Below are 22,836 nucleotides of genomic sequence, written 5' to 3'. Positions count from 1 at the left end.
TGCTGCTCCCTATGAGCTGTACCACTGCCACCACTTTTATGCTGAATTGATGTTTGTGTCTTGTTTACAGTACAGAAAAAGGACGCAGAACGTACAGCCTTCTCTGTTCTCTTTCCAGTGGTGCATTCATGTGGTGTCGGACACATAGGAAAAACGAGTTCCCGAGTTGTAAAATGCACATGAACGCCTGCTCAGGTCGGAACAACAACTTGGAAACTCGGGAAATGATTAGGTGTCTGACTTGATGTCATAATCGTCATCACATGGGGGGCAAAATTTGTTTCGTTGCTCACATAATGCGCATAAACTTTCTGCTCATACTTGTAACAAAGACATTCACACATCTTCGCAGCATCCACGTTGTTTGTTGTAGTTGTTACAACATTCTGACTTTCCAAAGTGATAGCATACGAACACACTGAAGTGGAAAGAACGACTTCTCAAGACGGAAATTTGGACCATCTGAGGCAATCGTGCCGCTTGCCAAGGACAACTTTGCTAGTGTGAGTGCGCCCTGATATTCATCTTGTGCAATCAATCTTTTCACTTTTTGACTGTTCCCTTTAACTGTTTTCACTTCATTTTCAACCTGTAGCCAGTTTCTTTTATGTGGTTAAAGTAATGTCGTATCTTTCGGAATTAGTTCCTTATTTTCTTTCAAAATAAAAGCATACCAAAAACTGTTTTGAAATGCAAATAATTGAATACATGTGAATTTCTCTCTGGAAAAGTATCTATCCACCTAACTTTCTAAATTATGTTTAATGAAATCATTGATAATAATTTTCAAATGAATTTAAAATTCAAAGAGCAGAGAGACTTCTAGTTACTTATTGTGGTGAAGGAAAGCTCTAACCCAAGTAGATTAGATACTGGAAACTAAACACAGTCACAAAATAGTTGTAAATAGTTCATGTGGTCTTTACTGATGCTGACTGGTATGTTGCAGAGATCACTGCACACGTGTATGCATGCACACACACAAACTAAAAAAACACAAAGCCATCGATACAACATGTTCCAAACACTGAGTGTAACAGTACAACACTGCAGGCTTTACAATCTGTCTCCAACACCTTGAATCCTCTGTCAGCAGCGGCTGTATTTACCCTGTTACATTTACAACGGAAACAAAAACATGGCCTTGGGACTTCATGGGAATATATAACAGCACACTGTGTCTCAGTGAGTGTGTGACGGCGTGTGTTTACCGCCTTCTCTGAATGCACGCTTAAAGGTGCGTCTGGCTGTGTGAAACTTTCAGGAACAGGAAAAAGAGGAGTTATCTGTTATTTCTAAAAAAGAAGTACAGATTCCTCTGAGTTATACGTACAAAAACTAGACAGGGGAATCTGAGTAGATACCAAAAATGGACTGAGAAAACAAGAGAGAAAATGAGGAGCAGAGGTACAGATTAGTAACATAAACCAGCAGGGAATAAGTGCAGAATACACATTAAGAGATATTGTCCTGCTTTTGTTCCCCTGGGTTACAAAATAAGGTTTAAGATCCAAACAAGGTTTACTAATAGGGTCTCATTCACTTCTCTCTCCCCACCTTCCTTAATGAATTGAAAACGGAGGGTGGTGAGCTCTACATGTGTCCTTATAAGGTCCAAACAGGACTGTGTGGGATTCTGCAGGGGTGTGGTGAGCTTTATCTGATTGAGGTTTGGCTACTGGCAAAAAAAAAGATTTGCAAGTCGCAGATTTAATGACCACAGACTTAACTCAGTCATTAAAAACATGCTGAATAAATCACAAAATCAATGGACACCATGAGTCTTCTGACTTAAAAGATGACATGCACTCCCCACATGGTCCATGGAAAGAAAGTCTCTGTCAGTGCGAGCAGAATTCAGATACCAAGCAGCAGACATGGTTACCACAAAAAAAAAAACCCGTCTTGCATAAAATTAACATTTAACAGTAAAGGATTCGGGCCAGGCATGAGAAATAAATTATGAATAAATTTCGAGAATAAAGTCGAAATATCGAGAGAAAAAAGTTTAAATGTCCAGAAAAAAGTTTAAATAGAATACAAGAATACATGTAGCCATATGGTGATACAAGACTAAAGTCTAATTTTCACTTAGGCCTAATTGTATTTCAACTTAATTCTCAACATTTCTACTTTTTATATCAGATTGCATTATGCCTATTGGGAAACAAATCTTCCTCCTTTTATTATTTGTTAATGTCTGACCCTAATCCTCTTCCGTAATATCAACTATGATTGAAAATCGTTAAGACAATGGAAACAACAAAAAATAAAAACTTTAAAAAAACTGCTTTTCTTTGTTTAAAGTATGTTATTGCGAGATAATAGGCCTACAACTTTAGATTTAGATAAAAATGAATACAGTAAAGCCGAGTCATCTCAAGTAACCATGGAAACCGCACGCGCTAGCAATAGGCTGCTAACCGTTGCTAACGTTATCCAGAGTCACACAGCTAAAGACGGAGGTAGCTTACTTTTAGCTCACGCAAGTTAGGCTACTTACAGAGATACTTTAGCCTCATCTGGTAGTCCTCTTCATCTTCATCCTCATCCTCCTCATCGTCCTCGTCTGTGGCGACACAATATCCCCACTTTGTAAGCAGTCTGATTGCTGGAATTAGCAGCCCGGGCCTCGACCCGACATACAGATAATCGACTCTCTCTCCTGTTTCATCATCACAGCAGTAAAGTTGCATATGTGTGCAAGCTGATTGTAATGCTGGTTTTAATATCAGCAGTGAACCTTGTTGTGTAGGCCTACTCTTTTCTGTTATTCAACTGTCACGTCTGTTTTTGCTCCAAACAGCTAAGGTTTGTTTCGTGTAATTTAAGGCCGTTTTGCTCTGTGGCAAGTTTCTGAAAAACTCCCAAATAAAGGTAAAAGGTAATGAATGCAGTAAACGTATTGCATTGATAAGATTTAACAGACCCTTACAGTACAAACTGCAAGAGGAAAACTTGTTTATGTTGTCCTACACATTCAATGGACGAAAACAGCACAGGTGAACAGGCGACATCACAGGCATCGTTACGTCATAGAGAACAAACCAAATGACGTGTGTAAATTCTCCTATGGGATTTTTGCATTGGATTTTGGATCATTGCATAAAATAAGCTCTGTGGCAAACACACGTTTCTGATGCATATGCATTTTGTTCAGCAGGATAATCTTCACAATTGAAAACCATTTTTATGATGTTTGAAGCGTTAATGCAGCCGACAGAAGTAAAAAGCTAACGTAATGCTATAGCAAACTACACCACGGTCAGATGATTTTGACGTCAGTTTGAGAGGATAGACCCCATGGCCCTAAAATGTTAACTTACTTCCAAGTTTTAGGACTCATTCCTATTACAACAATTATCAATATTATATTTATGATTCATTCATGGGCCAAATATGTGTCTCAGTAAAATATAGTTTTTTTGCCATTGAAGTGTTCATACATTTAGGATGCAGGGTTTAACCTTTTCAAGAGGAAGTACCACCCCTCAAGCTAGCCCCTCCCCCCAGCCGTTGATTTACTATAATAAATCTATCATGTTTTTTTTTTAATTTAGTTCCTGGTTGCTATCATGGCATTTGTGTATTGTGCAGCATATTTAAAGCAACCTTCAATCCCACTGCAGTGTAAACTTGATGAATGGAAATGCATCATGCAGTTATGTCTGAGTAAAATGCTCTTTTCCTGCCATGTTGATACATTGACTATATTCTCAATTTTCTGTCAGTTTGCTGTTCGGTGCTGATCAGTGTTCAGTGGGTTTTGGAGCTATTTGCTGCTGGAAACTAAATTAGATTGATGAGAATGAGAACAGTGAGAGTGAGTTAAGACAGTAATCATGCCCTAAATCTTTCTTAAGGACCAAAAGGAGACAAAAGAGGAGCAAATGATTGTGATAAATATCTTGTGGGTTTATCACAACAAACTGCCTGTCTCACTTTGCACAGAAATATTGATTAAATAAAGTCAAGGAGTTGTGTGCATGTTGTCTGCGTGTGAAAGACTGATATGAAGACCAAAGAGTGGAAGGTTTAGACCACCAGCTGCATTCAATTGCAGAATATTATGACTCAGATGCTGAGTGTGAAACTGTGTGTGTGTTTGTATTGTTTGATGTAGATCGCGTAAAGGAATGGAAGCAACTGGAGACACTTTTCTCTATATATTAATAATGTGTATTTTCCTCCATTGCCTCAAGGGTTAGGGTTAGGGTTGTTGTCTATCTTGCTATCACTGTTTCTTAGGAACTAAACTATTGAAATCGATGGCAGCTAACAGACCAAGGCAACCATAAATCCAGGATTCTGACGATTAAACCGGCAGGGCTGGGAGCTGAATAATCCGAGCCACTGGGCGCGTGTAGATTCTGTTGCCCACCGTCACGTCAGCAGACCTCACTCGACCATCAAGTCCGGGGAAGATGTTGGTGATCTTTCCTACTGGCCACAGTGAGCGAGGGGACTGTGGATCCATGATGATCACAGCTTTGCCAATATGCCGTGCCTCGAGATTAGGAAGGTAGAATTTAATAAAATTCCTCCAAAAATGGTCAGCGAGGACCTGACTATGACGCCAGCATCTCCTGCCCAGAAGCTCTGATTCAGGCTATACAACCTGTGGGAGAGATGCATCTGGCCGTCCAATCAGCAATGAGTTTGGGGTAACGGGATCAGGATCGGCAATGTCTGACGATGTGTAACCCAAGGATTTGGAGTTGAGGATCCCTTCAACTTCAATGAGGAGTGTCCTCAGCACCTCCTCTGTCACATGCTGGGCTCCGAGTGTGACCTGCAAGGCTTGCTTTAATGATCGAATTTCACGCTCCCAACAGCCGCCAAAATGAGGAGCATTAGGCGGGTTGAATCTCCACTGGATCTGCTGGGGTGTGAGCTGATCTTGAACGTCTGGTTGAAGGGCTGCAAATGCTTCCCGCAGTTCCCGATCACCTCCTTTAAAATTGGTACCCTGATCTGAGAGCAATTCAAATGGCTTTCCCCTCCTGGCTATGACTCGCCGTAAAGCCATGAGAAAAGCGTCGGTATCAAGACTTAAGAGGATATCAAGATGTACAGCTCGATTGGTCATGCATTTGAATATTATCCCCCAACGCTTTTCACTTCTTCGCCGAATCTTGATGGAGTAGGGACCAAAGCAGTCCACACCTGTGGAGAAGAAGACTGGCTTATAAAGGCGTAACCTCGCAGGAGGCAGATCAGTCATCTTAGGGACGTTAGGTTTGCTGCACCATCTCTGACACTCAGTACAGCTTCGCTGATGACGACGAGCAGCCTCTCGCCCACGCAGAATCCAGTATTTGCGTCGAATCTCGGCAAAGACTCTTTCAGGACCTGGGTGATGTAGCTTCTCATCAAAGTCTTTAATAATCAGCGGTGTGACTGGGTGTTTGGCGTCAAGCACGACTGGATGGATTGTTTCTGGATCAATCTGGCTGCTGTGCCGTAGGCAGCCGCCTACTCGGATGAGCTCATCTTGTCCATCAAATTCTGGAGCTAGAGTGAGGAGGTGGCTGCTCCTAAGCACAGGCTTGCTTGACTTCAACTGGGCAAAGTCTGTGGGGAAGCAGTCTAATTGCACTCGTTGAAGGAGAGCAATCTTCAGCTGTGAGTTCATCTTTGGCCGTTGTAGGGAGTGTGCTATAGCAGTTATGAGGTCACTGAAGGTAATGAACTGCGTGGCATCAGGTATCGGGGATGCAGGTGGTTTAGAGGTGAGTCCACAGAAGATGGGCTTTTTCAGATCCTCAGCGGGAACTGAAGAGGTTTGAAGCTGTGACGTCTCTGGCCACTGATCTGGGCAGTAGAGTAGAAACGGTGGTCCACGGCTCCAGCGGGTGTCAGTTGTTAGCTCAGAGAGTGGCTTCCCTCTTGTGATGTCATCTGCAGGGTTAGTGGCAGAATCTACATAACGCCAGGTGTCACCAGCAGTAAGGTCCTGGATCTCTGACACTCGGGTGCCCACAAAAACTTTAAATCGGCATGAGTCCGATGTCAGCCAGGTGAGTACGGTTGTAGAGTCAGTCCACAATACAACCTGCTGAATAGGGAGTGTCAGCTCAGTCCTGAGCAGCTTTGCTACCTGAGCTCCTGTCAAGGCAGTGCATAGCTCCAGACGTGGAATGGATTGCTTCTTTTTAGGAGCCACTCTTGACCTTGCAGTGAGGAATCCTATTTCGATCTCACCCCTTGGACTTTCAGTTCTCAGATATGCCACAGAGCCGTATGCCTGTTCTGAGGCATCGCAAAACACGTGTACCTCACGCCGACTGGTGGTGGAGTCAAGCTCAGGGGTGGTATAGCATCTCAGCAGAGTTATGCTTGGAAGATAAGATAGCTCATCCTCCCACTCCTTCCAGGCGCGCAGCAAGGGCTCCGGTAAGGCTGGGTCATCCCAATCTCTTTTCGTATCCCACAGGTGTTGGACAACGATTTTGGCTCTTGTGGTGTACGGTATGAGAAACCAGAGGGGGTCGTACTGACTGGCGAGCACCTTATAGATTGATCACATCGTGGTCTTATCTCCTCCAACAGTTCTGGACTTGTAAGACAGGGTGTCCATTTGGCAATGCCACTGGAGGCCTAGGGCTGATTCCTGCTGGTCAGGTTGGCCCTGAGAAATCCATTTATCAGCACTTTCTGATCATATTTCTGCAGGGAGGTGGCGGATTGTGTCCGTTCGGTTGCTGGCCCACTGTCGCAGCTCAAAGCCTCCTTGGGCCAAGAGTGACTGTAACCGGTCCACCAGGGCTGTGGCATCCTTTTCGGAAGAAACACTCTGTAGACAGTTATCTACATAGAAGTACTTTAAGACTGACTCCCTGACAGCATCACCAGGCTGAGTGTGGTCCAAAACATGCTTTTGGAGTGCATATGTTGCGCAGCAGGGGCTGCAGGTGGTGCCGAAGGGGAGCACTCTCCATTCGTAGACTGTGGGCTGTTTGTCATGCTTGAGGTCTCGCCAAAGGAAGCGGAGGAGTGCTTGATCGTCTGGGAGGAGCCTAACCTGGTGGAACATACCACGTATATCGCTGGTCACAGCAACCGCATGTTCCCTGAAGCGCAAGAGGACAGTGAGCAGAGAGGGTCCCAGCATTGGCCCAGGGAGCAAGAGATTATTCAGGTTGACACCTTGGAACGGAAAGGAGCAATTGAAAACTACACGGTGCTTACCATTGTGTACCACAATGTGATGGGGAATGTACCAACTGGTAGGCGAGTCTTCTGCTGCAGGATCCATTTTAACGATGTAGCCAGCTTGTTCCAGCCTCGTCATCTCCTTGACATAGGCTGTGGTGGCCTCTGGGTTTTTAGAAAGCCTCCTCTCTGTGCTTCTGAGCTGTGGGAGCACAGCCTCCTTGGGTGCACATAGTTGGGGGAAGTTCTGTACCCGGAGAAGAGGAGTAGCATAGCGGAAGGTCCCTTCTACTGCCACACGCTGGGTCTTTGCATCCAAGCAGTTAATGGCTTCTTGGTCCTGGCGTGACCTTGTACAAGCCTTTTCACTCCACCAGGGAAGTACGTCCATCTGCCACAACTTCCCCACTTGTTGATAAAGATCTGCAGTTGGGGACCCATAGGATGTAAATAGGCATTGTTGCTCTGTGAGGTATTATTTGAGCCCATGGGTTGGGCCCTGAAGGGTCCATCCAAGGCAGGTTCTGACTGCCACTGGTGCCCCATGTGGCCCACCACGCACTGGCTCCACAGGTGTTAGTAGGTGGGGATTGTCCGAACCTATGAGCAAGAGAGGATGAATGCTCTCAAACTGTTGAATGGGCAGGTCCCTCAGGTGCCTAAATTTCCTCCGAAGTGTTTTAACCGGGTAGGTGTGCTCTCCTAAACCAAGTTTTGGTGCAGTGAAGGCTCCTGTTACTTGATGGTGAGATGGTGAAGGAGACAGCCGCCCCATGAAGAGTCTGAAGCTCCTGTCTCACTGTCCGAAGAGGCAGATTCTCAGGTTGACCATGAAGACCCAGCTGCTTAGCTGCCGAGTGTAGCAGCAGGGTGCGCTCTGAACCATCATCCAGTATGGCGTATGTCTCTAGGGTTTGGTCTCCGTTCCTAAGCACCACCTTACTAACCTTGAGGAGGACGTGGTGTCCCTGAAGAGGTTTACCAATGTACAAGACCTCCTCTACTTCGCTTGGGGAAGTGGGCTTGACTGGGCCTGATATAGCTGGCAGAGATTTGTCGCTGCTATCAGCTTTCCTAGGATTCATCACACTGATCTCGTGCAGAGCGAGAAGGTGTCGATTGTTACAGGTTTTGCAACACATCTTCACACATCACACTCAGCTGCTCGATGGTTTCTACCACAACGCCAACAGCAGTCGTTGGTTTGGACCCACGTACGTTTCTGGGTGCTGTTGAGCAGTTTGAAATTGGCACAGTTATTCACTGAGTGCTTGTCGTAGCAAAACATCTTGGTGACTTGACTGGTAACTGCTACTTTGGCTGGTTCTCCAAAGGATTTGGTTTCTATACCAAGCAGAAGAACTGAAGCCTTTGCAGATCTGGACTCCATTTCATATCCTTGCATTTTGGATTGGTATCCTTCCTTGAGCTGCTGCTGTACTGTGACATATCTTCTTGTACCTGGAGTTCATATTCTAACCAGTCCGCTAAATCCAGGAGAGTGGGGATTGGTATCCTAAGTGGGTGGATGAATCGTCGAAAACTTGATCTTAAGTCATGTGGTAGCTTCCCTAGTAGACGAGACACATGCGACCTGCAGTCCAGTTCCACTCTTCCTTTCCTACCCAGCTGTTCTAACATGCTTACCAGAGATCTGACGTGCAGTGCAAACATCCTGAATGACTGGATGTCACCACTTGTGATGTTGGAGCCATCCATGAGCTCGGCAATGCGCTGAAGAGCCAGTTGATGGGGTTGCCCATATTGCTGGTTCAAGGCTGCCATGGTGTCTGTGAAGGGGTAATGAGAATTGCTATAGGAGTCAGCAATGAGCAGTGCTTCTTCCAGTTGCAGATGATCCACTAGTATCTGGAATTTGAAGCGTTCTGTCGCGTCTCGAGGCAGGATGTTATCTAGAGCAAGTCGCAGTCTGGCAAACTCTCTTGGGTTAGGGTGGATGAAGTCCGGGATTGTAGGCGTGGGACCCCGATACGTCCGTTCCTGACCCACAGGTGGACTCAATGCTCTGTGTCTGGAGTGATGACGCTCAGGTGAGTACCTATACCTCTCAGGAGAATAATCCCTTTCGGTAGGATAATCCAGATGACGTGAAACGTGTCTGCTCTTGTGAGGGGGTTGAGGCCATTCTGAAGAATAGCGCTCTCTGGAACTGACATGGCGCCTTGGAGAATGACGACGCTCTGTCCGACTCCTGCTTAGCTCTGGACTATAACCACGTTCACCTCTTCTGGAATGAGGTGGATGACGGATTGAGTGGTCGTCTCCAAATGAATGGTGGCGATGTCTATCTGGAGGCTGTCACGTTCCTGATGGAAGGTAGGTCGTTGGAGTGGTGGCTTGGGGCCACCTAAGTGCTGGACCTCTATTTGAGGTTGCACTGCTTCAGCAGTGTTCCGTTGCTGGCGCTGCTCCAACCTGGAATCACTGTGCCCACTCTGGGCTCTGAGCTGCTCATTCTGTAGTCTGAGCTGCTGCATGGATACTAGAAGACTCTCTTGTTCCCTTTGAAGCCTCTGACACTCTTTCTCCCACGTTGCACCTGAAGAATCCCATTTCTCAGTTATCGTCCACAGCGGGGGGCTGTGGCGCTCCTGACTGACTGGGGATGCAGAGCGTGAGACAGCTATACTGTCTAGCTCCTCTTCCTCTAGTACTGGTGTAGATGAAACAGGTGGTATTGTGGGTGGTAACAACGATCTGCATGGAACATCAGATAGGATGTAATCATTGAGATACACAGGGAGGGAAGTCTGCCTCCTGACACGTGTGTCATGTTCCTTATCTGCATGGGTAGACATTTTTTCTGCAGTGGGCTCCAGGATCCGGCTCGAAGGACCACTCGTGAGAAAGCTGTAGCTTTCCTGCTTAACTATGCTGGATCCTATTGTGTAGAACTCGCTGCAGGTGATCGGTAAGAACCACACGTCTTTAATTCCACTTTGTTTATTCGTTACCACCACCACCACAGCCGCATAAATTCTGTTCTCTGATGAATCAGTGGTTCTGCATAAAGTATACACAAAACAGGTAAGTATAAACAGACTTCTTCACTAACAGATACAGTTCACAGCAAAGACATTGTATGACAGGCTTCTGAGCATATCAAAACAGCTTATTCATTTATATCAGTAAGGCAGCACTGCCCTCTACTGGTCATAATTCACAGTGACTACCTATCTTGCCATGTGCATGCCCTGCTAATTAACGAACAGATATGGCTACAATGCCGCCATTCAGCATATCTCCTTATCAAAAACATCACCTAATAATCAATAACTGAACTACAGTATATTGCCACAGTCACACAGAACACATGTATTTTCATCTTTGACGAAGATTATACAGTTAGCTGCTAATATATAACCAGTGAGCCAAAACAAACCTGTGCTCCATTAGCTTAACAGGCAAAATATATATAAAGTATTGACAAATAATCTAGCAAAAGATAAAACATGTATTCTCAACCCTTTAACTCACTTGCGCTAGACACACTTCACATCAGATGACAATTGGGAAGGATTAACATCCAGGAGAACTTCACAACGTGTTGAGACGTGTTGAGTGTCTGGCCACAGTCAGGGCAAAAGTGAAAGTGAAAGCTAAAGAGGAAAAACACTGGCAAAGACGTCCACCAGAGGGCGCCTTTTTCACACCGAGTACCGTTACGAGAACTTAATGCCCTGATCCGCGTCTGTTTCTTTGGTCAAAAGTCTCTGAAGCACGGTCACAGCAGGAATTACATCTGATGCTAAAGCATCGGACGAGCTCACTTTTCGGGTTAACTCCTCAAACGGAGCCAAAACAGACAAAGTTTTTTCCAGAAGTGTCCACTGGTGCGCTGTAAGATTGTCGGGGAGTTCATATTCGGAGCCAAATAGTCCCAGAGCCCGCTTCTGCTCGGTGAGAGACTGTAGCATGTAGTACGTGCTATTCCAGCGCGTCTGCACATCTTGCTGGAGTCTTCTTAGGGGCTGGTTGAGCTGCAGCTGAATGTCTTCCAGGCAGGAGTAGGCTAATGTCGAATGCTTAAAATGTCCAACAATTTTACGTCCGACTGACACCGCGTCAGCTACACTCCTCTGAGCCAAAAGTCCTTCGTTAACAGCTAGCTGTAGCGTGTGAGCCACGCACGGAATGCTTGGAGTGCAAAGTTTGCAGTCTGCTCTTCTTTTGTCGTCATCGTTTACGCTGAAATATCTCCACACCGCTGACATCTCGCTTCTCCCCACCAACCCGCTCAACTGAAAAGAGGCGCACGCCCGCCGTAAAGTGGTATCGGTGCCGTTGTATCCGCGTAGTTTTACGAGTATGAGTAATGGCGGCATCGGACCAAAGGCGAATACTGGTATCGGTATCGGGTCATCCCTAATCTCTGACAATATGTTGATTTAATTCTCTCCATCTTCTCTTCTCGTCATTTGTGTCCCTTGTTGTACTTTGTTCTTTTACTTTTGTGCACCAATCCTTTTTACATTTTTGTGTTCCTACCAGATTTAATAATAAATATTAATTGTAATACTTTTTTTTACAGTTTCTTACTTCCTTGTACCATCTTTTCTCATCTCTGTGACTGATACTGTTAGAATAAGACTGTTGACACTAGAAATAATTCTATACTCCACAGATCAGTATTACATGTCGTTTAGATTTAAAGATAGACCAGATAGATCCTTTTCCATCTGCTGTATGTCTTTTATTCCTCCCTCTCAGTGTTTAACTGCCTGCATGGCTTTTTTTCCTAGTGTGTGTGTGTGTGTGTGTATGTTTGTGTCTGGGTGTCTCTTCGGGCTGTGGGACAGCCTCAGCCTCTGTCCTCTATCGCTCTGCCGGCCGAGCAGCTGAATAAGCTCATTGTCAGCCTGTGGAGAGTGCAGGTGCACCTCTTCTTCTTCACCTCCGACCCTCGGCCCTCGACCCCACAAAGCCCTTTGTGAACTCTATTTACTGACGACTCCAATGAAACTGCAGTCCATTACCAACATCTCCTCTCCCCATTTTCTACTCCTCTCAAGAAACCAATTAGCGACAATACAAGTAGGTTAGACTCTCTATTCAGAGTGGGCATTGTTGAACACAATACCAGGAAGCATTGTGAGCTAACAATTAGTGGCAATGGGGCAGTGTAGAGTGTCACTGACATTGTTGGGAGTTGCACAAGGCTGGGTTTGTTCCCAAAGAGGGAGTTAGACAGGGTTGGAGGACGAGAGCCGAGGGGTTCCCAGGTGCTGAATTAGCCCAAACTTGGCCCATGTGTCCTGCTCACACAAGACTCTTATCGGCAGCCGGGCTCAGGATACAGGAATGTGTCCCAGAGAGGGTGTGCTGCTTTCTTATGGTGTAGATGTTTATGTTAGAGGTAACCCTACCTGTATGGGATTGTGTGTGCATGCATGCATTCCTGTATGTGTTTGAATGCGCGGATGAGCTGAAGTGTGTGAATGTGCATCAGGTTACCTGTTTTTTCTGCTCTGCTTCTTTTTTTGTGTAGAAATCTACTTGATTGCTCCTTGTATGCAGGTGTGTGAGCGCTCAGAAAAAGAGGTGTCAGCTCAGGGTCCTCACCTGACCTCCAGCCCTCGAGGTCGGGACCCCGGGTCAATAGCCCATGCTAATGCTAACAGCAGGCTAGTCGCCACGTGAGGGGTCTGTCCTCGATGCAGCATAGAGGTTTCACCCGGCTGGTGACTCTGTGCTAGAAGGTCACGACCAGTAGGTCAAGGGTTCAGCCATCATTGTTATCCTGCCCCCGCGATTTTCACCACCAACACCCCAAACACACCCCCGAACACACCCCCGCTGCAGCATGACATCATAGCACACAGTCAGGGAGTCTGGAGGAGGAGAGCCAGGCCAGCAGCGTGGAGACAGAGCCGCTGACAGATGACACTGGCTGGACTCAACCTGAATACTCGCTCTGTTCAGTAATGAGAAAAGTAAGATAAGCACCAGATATCATCAGTCCTGTCCGACACAATAAACTATTAGCCAGGTTTTAAAAAAAATGGCAGGTAGATTCTCAGAGGGATGAGCTTCATTCCAGTAGAAAACTTTGAGACAAATCAATTTCAGGAAAAAATCGTTGTTAAACTCATCCAGAGCAGTATGAACACCCTGTAGTTTGTTTTCTTTGATCTGAATCAGTCCCATTTAACAGTACAGGATTATAAATTAAACTTGAGTGAAAACTAGAGGAGCTATTTTTACGTCAGGAGACTTTATTTTTTTGAATTTTTTAAAAGATTAATTTTTGGGCTTTTGTGCCTTTAATTGAGAGATAGGACAGTGGATAGAGTCGGAAATTAGGGAGAGAGAGAGTTGGGAATGACATGCGGGAAAGGAGCCACAGGCTGGATTTGAAGCTGGGCCGCCCGCTTGGAAGACTACAGCCTCCATACATGGGGCGCGCGCACAAACCACTGCGCCACCAGCGCCCCTATTTAGAGTTCTTTGAGGTTTCCTGGGTTGCTGATAATTGCTGATAATTTTGTCCTGCTTAAAGTCGTCTTCCTTCATTTTTTTTTAGTAATTAATCACTTAAAATTTAGGATACAAACTACAGTTTACTCTGCCTTTTTACAATCAAGTTTGGACGGAGAAGCAAATCAATCACTGTATTGTCTTTTAGGAGGATATTTTGTAGCCAGTTATCATCAACGTTTGATAACTTGTCAGGATTTGAGCGGGGAATTCAAAGGAATTAACAGATCATGCTGCACTAAGCTTTAATTATGGTACATTTGTTCATGAGCCTTATTCAGACTGCCATTCCGAGGCTTGTATTGTCATCCCTGGATTTGAATGTTGAAGAGGCGTAATGGGGGGATTAAGTGATCCACACTCTGTACCGTTTTCAGAGGTAGTAACAGAGGCAATACAGGGACAGGACGCAATCGACAGAGCCAACAGGGGAGTGCAGCGCTGTGTGTGTGTGTGTGTGTGTGTGTGTGTGTGCATGTCTGAGAGTGTGTGTATGTGGAGCTCCTGCTGTGCCTTGTTCTCTCGTGCTTCTGCTACAAAGTAAGGCCATGTGAATTCACACCGACTGGGTCACCAATACCACGCCGTTGCGAAACAATATGAATGTCTTGGCATAATTTTTTCATAAACCTCTGAACCATCAGACTACTTTCTGCTACCAGTTAAGTCGACCCCGCTGGCCTTTTAGAAAGAATGCAGCTTGAAGGCACTTCCATATTGGCTTCACTATGACACAGGGGGTAACTCCTCTTGTTATACAGTCTAAGCTGCAGCCAGGATATAATGTTCCTGGATGTTAGAGCGAGGCGGTCAGATATTGTGCGCTTCTGGGGGCTGTCAGATGACTTTGGGCCCTTCAACCCCCCCCCTCCTGTTACCCGCGCACCCCCTGGTTTAATTCAAGGGGTGTGACAGGAGTGGATGTGGGGCATTGAGTGCAGATACTGGAAACTGTCCACACTGGTGTCCATTGTGTAGCCATCCCAAACGACCCTGTTCTATTTCTGTCTGCCCTTCTCATTTTATCTCCCACTCACTGACTCTGTCCCTTCACTCAGAGTTTATTCTTTAATTTCTCCCTCCTCTTCTTGCTCTTTTGTCCTTTAATTTATTAATATAAGCAGCCCCCCTTTTATCGGGTGATTTCCTCACTTGAAAAAAAATCTGGGTCAGAGCATCCAAAAACTCATGAGGTAGAAAAGCTGAATGAGAAAACTGATGGTGCAAAAATAGAGAAGGAAGGAGGGATGCAGAGAGCCAAACAGGACAGGCAGCATGTGTCTCTCTCCACGGGAGACACACGTCCACTCACCACTTTGTTCCCACATTTCTGTAAAAGTTTTTAAGTGCACTGAAGAGGCCGAATAAAAGACGGGAAATAAAAGAGAAAGGGATGAAGAATGAGGCTGAAACTGAAGATGGAAAATAACAGAGTTGAAACGTGAACCAGAGGTATGTGCAGTCTAATAAAACACTGCAGAGAGGCAGGAAACAGCACAAAGAGACGCACAAAAACACCATTCCAGTGTCACAAAACAACACTCACACAGCATGCAAATCGACATGACATGTAAATGCTGTTATTGCGCAGAGGAAAATCACAGTTTCATGTTAATGATAATAAGTACACTCGCCAACCTCAAAACACTGACATTACTGAGACAGAGCGAGACATGAGCAGCCGGCTTCAGCAGGCATTAGATGTATGGAGGTAGAAGACATTTGTTGCAAAGCAATCCTAACAATCATCTCTTTACTCAGATATTTGCATAATGCAGAGAATAATATAATAATAATAAAGTTCCAGATGTCATGCATAGGTTAGCAGTAAGACACTTTGATTAGAGTGTCATTTTGTGGTTCAACCACCCTTAACTTTCCAGTCCTCCTCAGCAACCATAACCGGGATCTTGAACGCTGAAATCAGATGTGATCAGATAATTTCATTTAATTTTCATTTCAAATCTTTATTTATTCTTGAAAGGACACTGAGGTTTCCGTCATTACCAGCGCCGTTGAGATTACGAGCACAGTATCACTCAGAATCAGGGTCAAAAACCATTGAGATCCATTGAAAGCAGTTACAATTTGAAACAAAGTGGCTAGAAATCAAATTCCTTAACCCTGGAAGAGAGGGAGGAACTCCGATCCTCAGAGTTTGCTGGAGGGCGTTCCATGAATCGATTTTTTGTATTTATGTATTTATCCATGATGATGCTGAAAAGGAAAAAGTTGCTTCCTTGCTAAATCTCATCTTTGTTTTGTAACAAGACATGATGCGACATTAACTCTGATTTAATGACATGTTTGTGACAACTTTCGATGTTGAAACTGTGTTTTTGGTCACCACTGAGTCCTCTATCTGTGTGCGCCGTCTCTGTGGTGCTGAGCCGGTGTAGTGTGAAGCAGCTTTATTAGAAATGAAACTGTTGATATGAAACTTTGAACTAGAGCAGTTATAAGGAGGCTGAATGTGTGTTAAGATGCCTCTGTCCATACACACGTCTGAAAGACCCAGCTGAACATACACTGAATCAGCAAAAGTGAGTCATTGCATTTAATTAGTGATGCAATGGCATGAGAGCCAACACACACACACACACACACACACACACACACACATAATCCCTCCCTCATTAGGTGTATTGTGGGGATGCTGATGTAATGCAAGTTAATCTGTTGGCCTCTGGTTGGCTCGGTGGCCCAGCGGGAGCTCTTTGTGTGGGACATTACCCCGGCCCCGCCCCCCGGAGACAGGTTCATTAAGACTGACGCTGATACCCAAGTACCCAGGGCTTTTGTGTGTGTGTGTGTGTGTGTGTGTGTGTGTGTGTGTGTGTGTGTGTGTTTCGATCGGTTATACTGGAGACAATGCAATGAAGAGGCTGGCCATAAAGGCACTGCTTTCTCAGCAAGTGCCTGAGAGCACGTAGGCCAGAAATCTTGATTGGAATCTAATTGTGTGTGTGTGTGTGTGTGTGTGTGTGTGTGTGTGTGTGTGTGTGTGTGTGTGTGTGTGTGTGTGTGTGTGCGTGTGCGTGTGTGCGTGTGTGTGTGTGTGTGTGTGTGTTTGCAGATTAAAGAAATAGGTTGAGACATATCTGTGTGCGTGCTTTATAAAGTGTGCCAGAACTGTCATCCTCCTCATAAGAAGCATATTTCTGAGCTGTGATCATGCTCCACAGTTGTTTCTCTGTGATGCTGAGTAACTCAGACTTCCTGCTCCAACGAGTGTCATTTTTTTGTTGAGAAATGTTCACGTCTGTTTGGAAAGCTTTTTGTATGGTTACCCATTTTCTGCGACGTGCAGCAGCGGTCTCAAGTTGAGATATTTGACCTCTGGAGATCATGACTATTATGACAGGCCAAAGATTAACTCCGCTGCTGGTTAACTTGATGCATAAACAATTTTAGATACGAAGAATAGTGAGACCTTTCAGCATTTTAAATATTTTTAAGATTTGTGTGTTTTTAATCAATCCTCATTTATGTCTGATCTCTTAAACACCCACGTTACAGGCCATGAGTTTGCCATGCTTTTTAATTTATTACAGACTAAGAGTGGATTATCTTGTGACTTGTCACACAAGTGGAATTTCGCACCTCTAAATAGTTCTGGAAAGCTAGATCAAGTCAAACCATATTTGGTGCAATGACAAAGCAGTAAATAAAAATATAAAGAGTGTATGCGCCTGGTCACAGTCCGTCCTGCAGGCCGTGTCCCTTAAGCCCATGAAATTAAAAATAGGAGAGGGATTATTTGCGGGGCTGGTGTGGTTTTAGTGTGTGAGATGGAGTGTGTGTTTGCAGCAGCAGCAGCGCACTTAGCACGGCTTTAAATAGCTAACTCAAATAAAGTGAGAGGAGGCCGGGGATCAGAGGCTGAGAGGGACTCTGTGAGGGAGGCATTCCCGAACGGAAGCTGGCCTTTGGATTTCCAAACAGCAGTTGGAGTGAGCAATGTCAGGAATGTGATGTCGTCCAGCAGCAGCAGCAGCAGCAGCAGCAAGGAAGGCAGCGGCTGTGAAAACCGCCGGGCCACCAGGTGCCTGAGCAGGGGTCCAGCTGGGGAACAAAATGGCGGCAGGTGACTCAGCAGAGAGGGGACAGGAGCCAAAAGTGGAGGTTGCTACTTTGAGCAGCCTCTCTCTCTCTCTCTCTCTCTCTCTCAGGCCTTTACTGAGCAGGAGCAGAGCTGCTATCAACCCTGAAAATCAAGTGAATCAGTGAAAAGGGAAGACGACTCCCCCCTCCGACAGAGCCTCTTTCTCATCCACAAACTGCTCTTCTGCCTCCTTTTTTACACACTGTGTTAAATTTCTATTCTTTCTCATCCTTTTTACCTTTTGACGGCCTTCTTTGTGTGCAGGCTGTGGGAAAGTTTCCCGTAATGGTGAGGTCATCCACCACCGACAACCCCCCCCCCCCCTCCCCTCCTCACCATCACCCCCACCCCCCACACATACACACCCCATCACTACACACCCCCCACTCTTCATGCTGTCCCTCTTTTCTCCAGGACTGCAGGACTGCGATGTGTCCCCACGTCTCTGTCCCACTTCCAGTTCCTCGGCTCCCTCCGCAGAGACCCCGGGCCTGAATAGAGCCTCATTCAAAACCGGTATCTGATGACCTGGCCTCTAAAAAGTCTGGAGCAGCACACCACGACTGGAGACAGACACATCAGCACATCTTTGAGGCACCTTTCTACCGTCATGTGAACACACTCAGATGCTCTCAAACACACACACACACACACACACACAAGCTTGGACACACTTTGACGTTGCCAAGTTTATTCAATGTGTTGGTTCTTCTTTACGTGTGTGGAGCTGCGTCGCTGCATCTGCAACTGTTACTCTGCATCAGATAAGAGTTCTTATGAGCCCAAGAAGGACGAAAGATGCTAAAAATCAAAACCTGAACGTGAACAAACTGAATATTTGTGAAACACCTTTAAGTTCTTTGCATTCTATGAAGCGAACAACTCATTTATACAGGGTGCAACTCTTTAAGTTTACGTTTGGTGGCTCATTACTGCCATCTATTGGTGAAGCGGGTAGCTGCAACTACAGATTTTAAAGGGTCATTCCACCCCAAAATCAATATATGACATTTAATCCAAACGTGTGACATGTTTGTATGTTAAAGACATACTATGTTAAAGACATAGTGGCTCAAACTTAAAAAAGTTATCATATTTAAGATGATTGAAAACAACAAGCCTTCATTCATGGTCCAACCAGGATGAGAAATGCTGTGAAGAGACAGCAGAGACCACGGCTCACAGCCCTCTGCAGCCTCCTCATTCAAAGTCATCTTGATAATTTATTCATATTTGGATTTATTTTACAATAAGATATCCTTTTGACTCACGTTCATACTTTCTATTGACTCCTTATAAGTTGGAAACTTTACATTCATTGAGATGAAATAAAAAACAAATATTGTTTTAAGTAGATGTAACATTTGCACTCACTTCTAGTTCACACTTTACACTCCTTTAAGTCCCGCCTCAAAACGTATTTTTACAGCATACATGAGCGTTTGATTCCTCTGGTCCTGAAGAGGCCTCAGCGCTTGACAGACTGTTTGACACCAGGTTGTTTCCAGGCACATGCTCACGACCCACTGATAACAGTCTCGCAAACCACTTTTGGGTCCCGCCCCACCAGTTGAGAACCACTGGCCTCAGAGGACGTGCATCCATGCATTATATTTCACCGTGATAACGAGTCATTTCTGGTTGTTTTTCTCGAGATCTTGACTTATTCATGGCGTTATCTCAAGATAACAAAGCTGGTTTTCCTGTGATAACAATTTAAATGACTGAATTTAACTCGTTGCCATGGGAACACCATGATAAAAAAATCCCAAGATAACAAAATTAATAAGTCATGATCCTGAGAAAACATACAAAATGTACTAGTTATCATGAGAAAATGAGTAAAACACATGCATGTCTATGGTGAAATATATAGGGCATGTATGGATGCAACGACAGAAGGAAAACCTCCCTAGGGGGCACCATCTGACAGCACTTACATTTGTTGCCCTGCTGAGCGCTACATGCATGATTGCTGCAAAGCTGGTTGGAGGGCCCCCCAAATGGTTTTTAACGAGGGCCCCAACAGACTCTAGAATCTCCACTGTATGAGATCTCTGTGCATCAATGCTCAAATGATCTATACTACAGTTGCTGTGGTTTCATATCAGCATTATTAATCTGCAGAGGAGGTTATTGACCTGTACAGTGTGTGCCAGTGATGATAATAACTAATCAAAACCTATTTAGTTTTTTGTACCAGGCTGTAAATTAATTTATGCTGTAAAAACAGCTTTTGTGTATGTGACTTCCTGTGTTCCTGCAGCCAGCCCCTAGTGGACACTCGACGAACTGCAGGATTTGGCACTTCCACATTGGCTTCATTTTTCAATACCGGAGGTTGCTGCTTGGTCCACGCAGGCAGCGTTCTGTACGCACTGTAGTATCTTCAGTGTAGCAACAATAAGTCAAACAGACGAGTCAGCTCAGAGGTACACCGCCTTTAATCTTAATGTACAGTATGTGTTAATATACAAAAATATATGACAATGAAGAAAGACTTTTACACATCTGTAGAAAGGGATAAATACTATAAACACAACACGATAAATCCATCTGAAGCACGACGCCACCACAACAGTATTGATCGCTCTGTACTGGTTTGCACAAAAATTGTTGATTAAAAGGAAAGGCTTCAGAACCACATTTATACATAAATATATCTGTTTTTCATCAAAATATTTGATTCTCTGCAGGTTTAATCAGAAGTAAATGTTTTATACTCGCCAAGTCTGACAGCCAAGGACAGTGTGATGTTCAACATGTAGAGATAAAACTCTGATAATGTGACAAAATGTAGTTTTGACACCAGATCCTCAGGGACAGGACGTGTGTGACTTTATACACTTTTTACAAACATTTCCATGGATGTCTCTTCAAGTAGAGCCTCAGGGAAAATGAGTTCAACTTTATACATGACAGTCTCGGCTCCCTCTAGTGGCGGCATCTTGCAGTGCAGTCAGTACAAAATACACAAGTTTATTCTGCAGGATGGAGCCCCTAAAAGACCGGGTTCTGGAGTGTGTTGGTTTGTAGTTTCTCAGTCTCAGTCCAGGTGAATCTTTTACTTTGAAGTGAGTTTTTTCTTTTCAGTTCTCTTCACTTCTTGTGCGATCCGATCATGACTTTTGAGACGAAGTTGACGATGGCGCTCGCCGGCTGCTCGGGGTCGTGCTCGGCAAACAGATGGCACATATTGTCAGTCTCACTCTGGGATTTCCTGGCTACGAATCCAAAGATCCTAACAGAAGAAAACAGAGAGAGAGAGAGAGAGAGCCCTGACTCAATATAGGTAGACTTTGCAGATTTCAAGTTACAACAGAGTCATTTAGAAGTTCAGTGTCTCGTGTAGAGTACGACCTAATGCAGCTATTCAAACTGTTTGGTTGAACTACGGCTGCTCAAAGTTTGAAATCCCCGTTAAATTGCATTTGTGGTTTTTTAGCTACATTTCCACCTGCCTGACGAGTTCAGTGTTAAACTTGGATTTTGGATGTGAAATAAGTTGATGGACACCTTAACAAGACAAAAGGTGGCTTTTTTTTTTCAACAGAATTTAGTTTGTGTTTGGTGTCTTGGCTCAGACCTCATCACTCCTCACAGTTTTCATTTACATGCAGACATTTAAGGAGTGATAGGATGATATCTTAAACCCTCCAGTCAGAGCCTACGGGTGGACGCTGGGGTGGTGGTGGAGCTGAGCGACAGTGCTGTACTGGTGCAGGTTAGAGCTGGCAGTTACAGAGGAGAGGGAGCTTAAACAGAGCGCTAATCAGAAGGAGGTGTTGTCAGGTGATTGTGGATATTGAAGCATGTCAGGTGTGACATCAGTGCAGCTCGAGTCGACTGCCTGAACGAGCTCTCAGGCGACGCCTCACTTGTGTGTGATTTGGCACACAGCCACAGTAAATAAAAAGGGACTTACTTTGCAGTGGAGCCGCTGTCTCTTGTCCACCTGTGAGGAAACAAAGGACAGAAAGTCATCAAACTTTTATCAGACATCAAATGTAAACATTAATCCATCCTAACTTCAGTTCAGTTCAAAGCACTTTGTTGGCATGAGTGTGATGTAATGAATGTACTCACTTCCTGCCCTGAGGGTCCAGAGAGCAGAAGATGACCGTGTTGACAGCGTAGTGTCTCCTGAAGAACAGCCTGAAGGAACCAACAGAGAGAACCTCTTTAACACAAGTTTAAAGCAGTTAATTAATATAAAACCATTTGAATTCAAATCCTACCTAACTCAAAGTTTTCTAAGCTAAACTAAATAAACAAGATGTGGGGGAAAAGTGTGATTAGAACAAACTTTACTACAAAGCAGTAATTGAGTTAACACATCTGTTTCTGTGTGTTTGTGTGAACAGGTTTGAACACTCACTTCCTCTGGTTGTCGGTCAGTGTGATGCCCTGAGCCGACACTTTGAAGTGGACCACGGTGGAGGCGGGTGGCGGGTCCATGGAGAGCGTCATCGTGGTCGCCTTCTGCACCGCCTGGTGTCCGGTCAGAGACTCCAGAGCCACAGAGCCCAGGTACCACACGTTACACGCTGCACAGCAACACACAAACAGACGCACAACATGAAGGAAACCGCTCTGCACACAATGCAAGTTATCATATATGGATTTAATTCACCTTAAAAGGATGGGGTTTTTTTTGTATATTTTGTAGCAGATTCACAAGTTTTAACTAATGCTGATGCTGTTGATGCTAAATAACACACACAGACAGGTTATTGTGTGTGTGTGTGTGTGTGTGTGTGTGCGGTGTTCGTTGTGTACCTGCACCCTGTTTGAGGAGCTCAGCTGCTGAGTTTGTTGATGTTTGTGCAGACGTGTCAGTCAGCTCCTCCACAGGGTCTGCAAACACAAAAAAACACAAAGATGAAAGAACGAAACCTAAACTGCAGGTGCACACTCTGCATGCAAACAGTCCTTTGTGCCCGGGACGAAGTAAGTTTGCACACACAAACACTGGACGTTTTTTTTTTGCAGAGAGTTTGATGACTGACAGAGCTAATTAGATTTTTAAATAATCTATTGTTCTGTATATGAACGACATTAAAGTGGCAACAGACTGA

General features: G+C 44.8%; 1 protein-coding gene across 2 annotated transcripts in view; it reads right to left on the bottom strand.

Annotated features, from left to right (window-relative positions):
- Positions 1 to 20,184: 20,184 nt before the first annotated feature.
- tns3.2 (tensin 3, tandem duplicate 2) overlaps positions 20,185 to 22,836 on the bottom strand; it is a 47,283-nt gene continuing 44,631 nt past the window's right edge. For both annotated transcript variants that reach the window (XM_061034198.1, XM_061034199.1), the window contains 5 exons: positions 22,538 to 22,615; positions 22,137 to 22,305; positions 21,845 to 21,913; positions 21,684 to 21,713; positions 20,185 to 20,999 (listed from right to left, as the gene is read on the bottom strand). In XM_061034198.1, coding sequence (XP_060890181.1) covers positions 20,858 to 20,999; positions 21,684 to 21,713; positions 21,845 to 21,913; positions 22,137 to 22,305; positions 22,538 to 22,615 — 488 coding nt within the window. In that variant the 3' untranslated portion in view covers positions 20,185 to 20,857. The remainder of the gene's footprint in view (positions 21,000 to 21,683; positions 21,714 to 21,844; positions 21,914 to 22,136; positions 22,306 to 22,537; positions 22,616 to 22,836) is intronic.

Source organism: Labrus mixtus, chromosome 3 (genome assembly GCF_963584025.1).
Source record: "Labrus mixtus chromosome 3, fLabMix1.1, whole genome shotgun sequence".
Lineage (NCBI taxonomy): Eukaryota > Metazoa > Chordata > Actinopteri > Labriformes > Labridae > Labrus > Labrus mixtus.
This window is presented reverse-complemented; position numbering and strand designations above follow the sequence as displayed.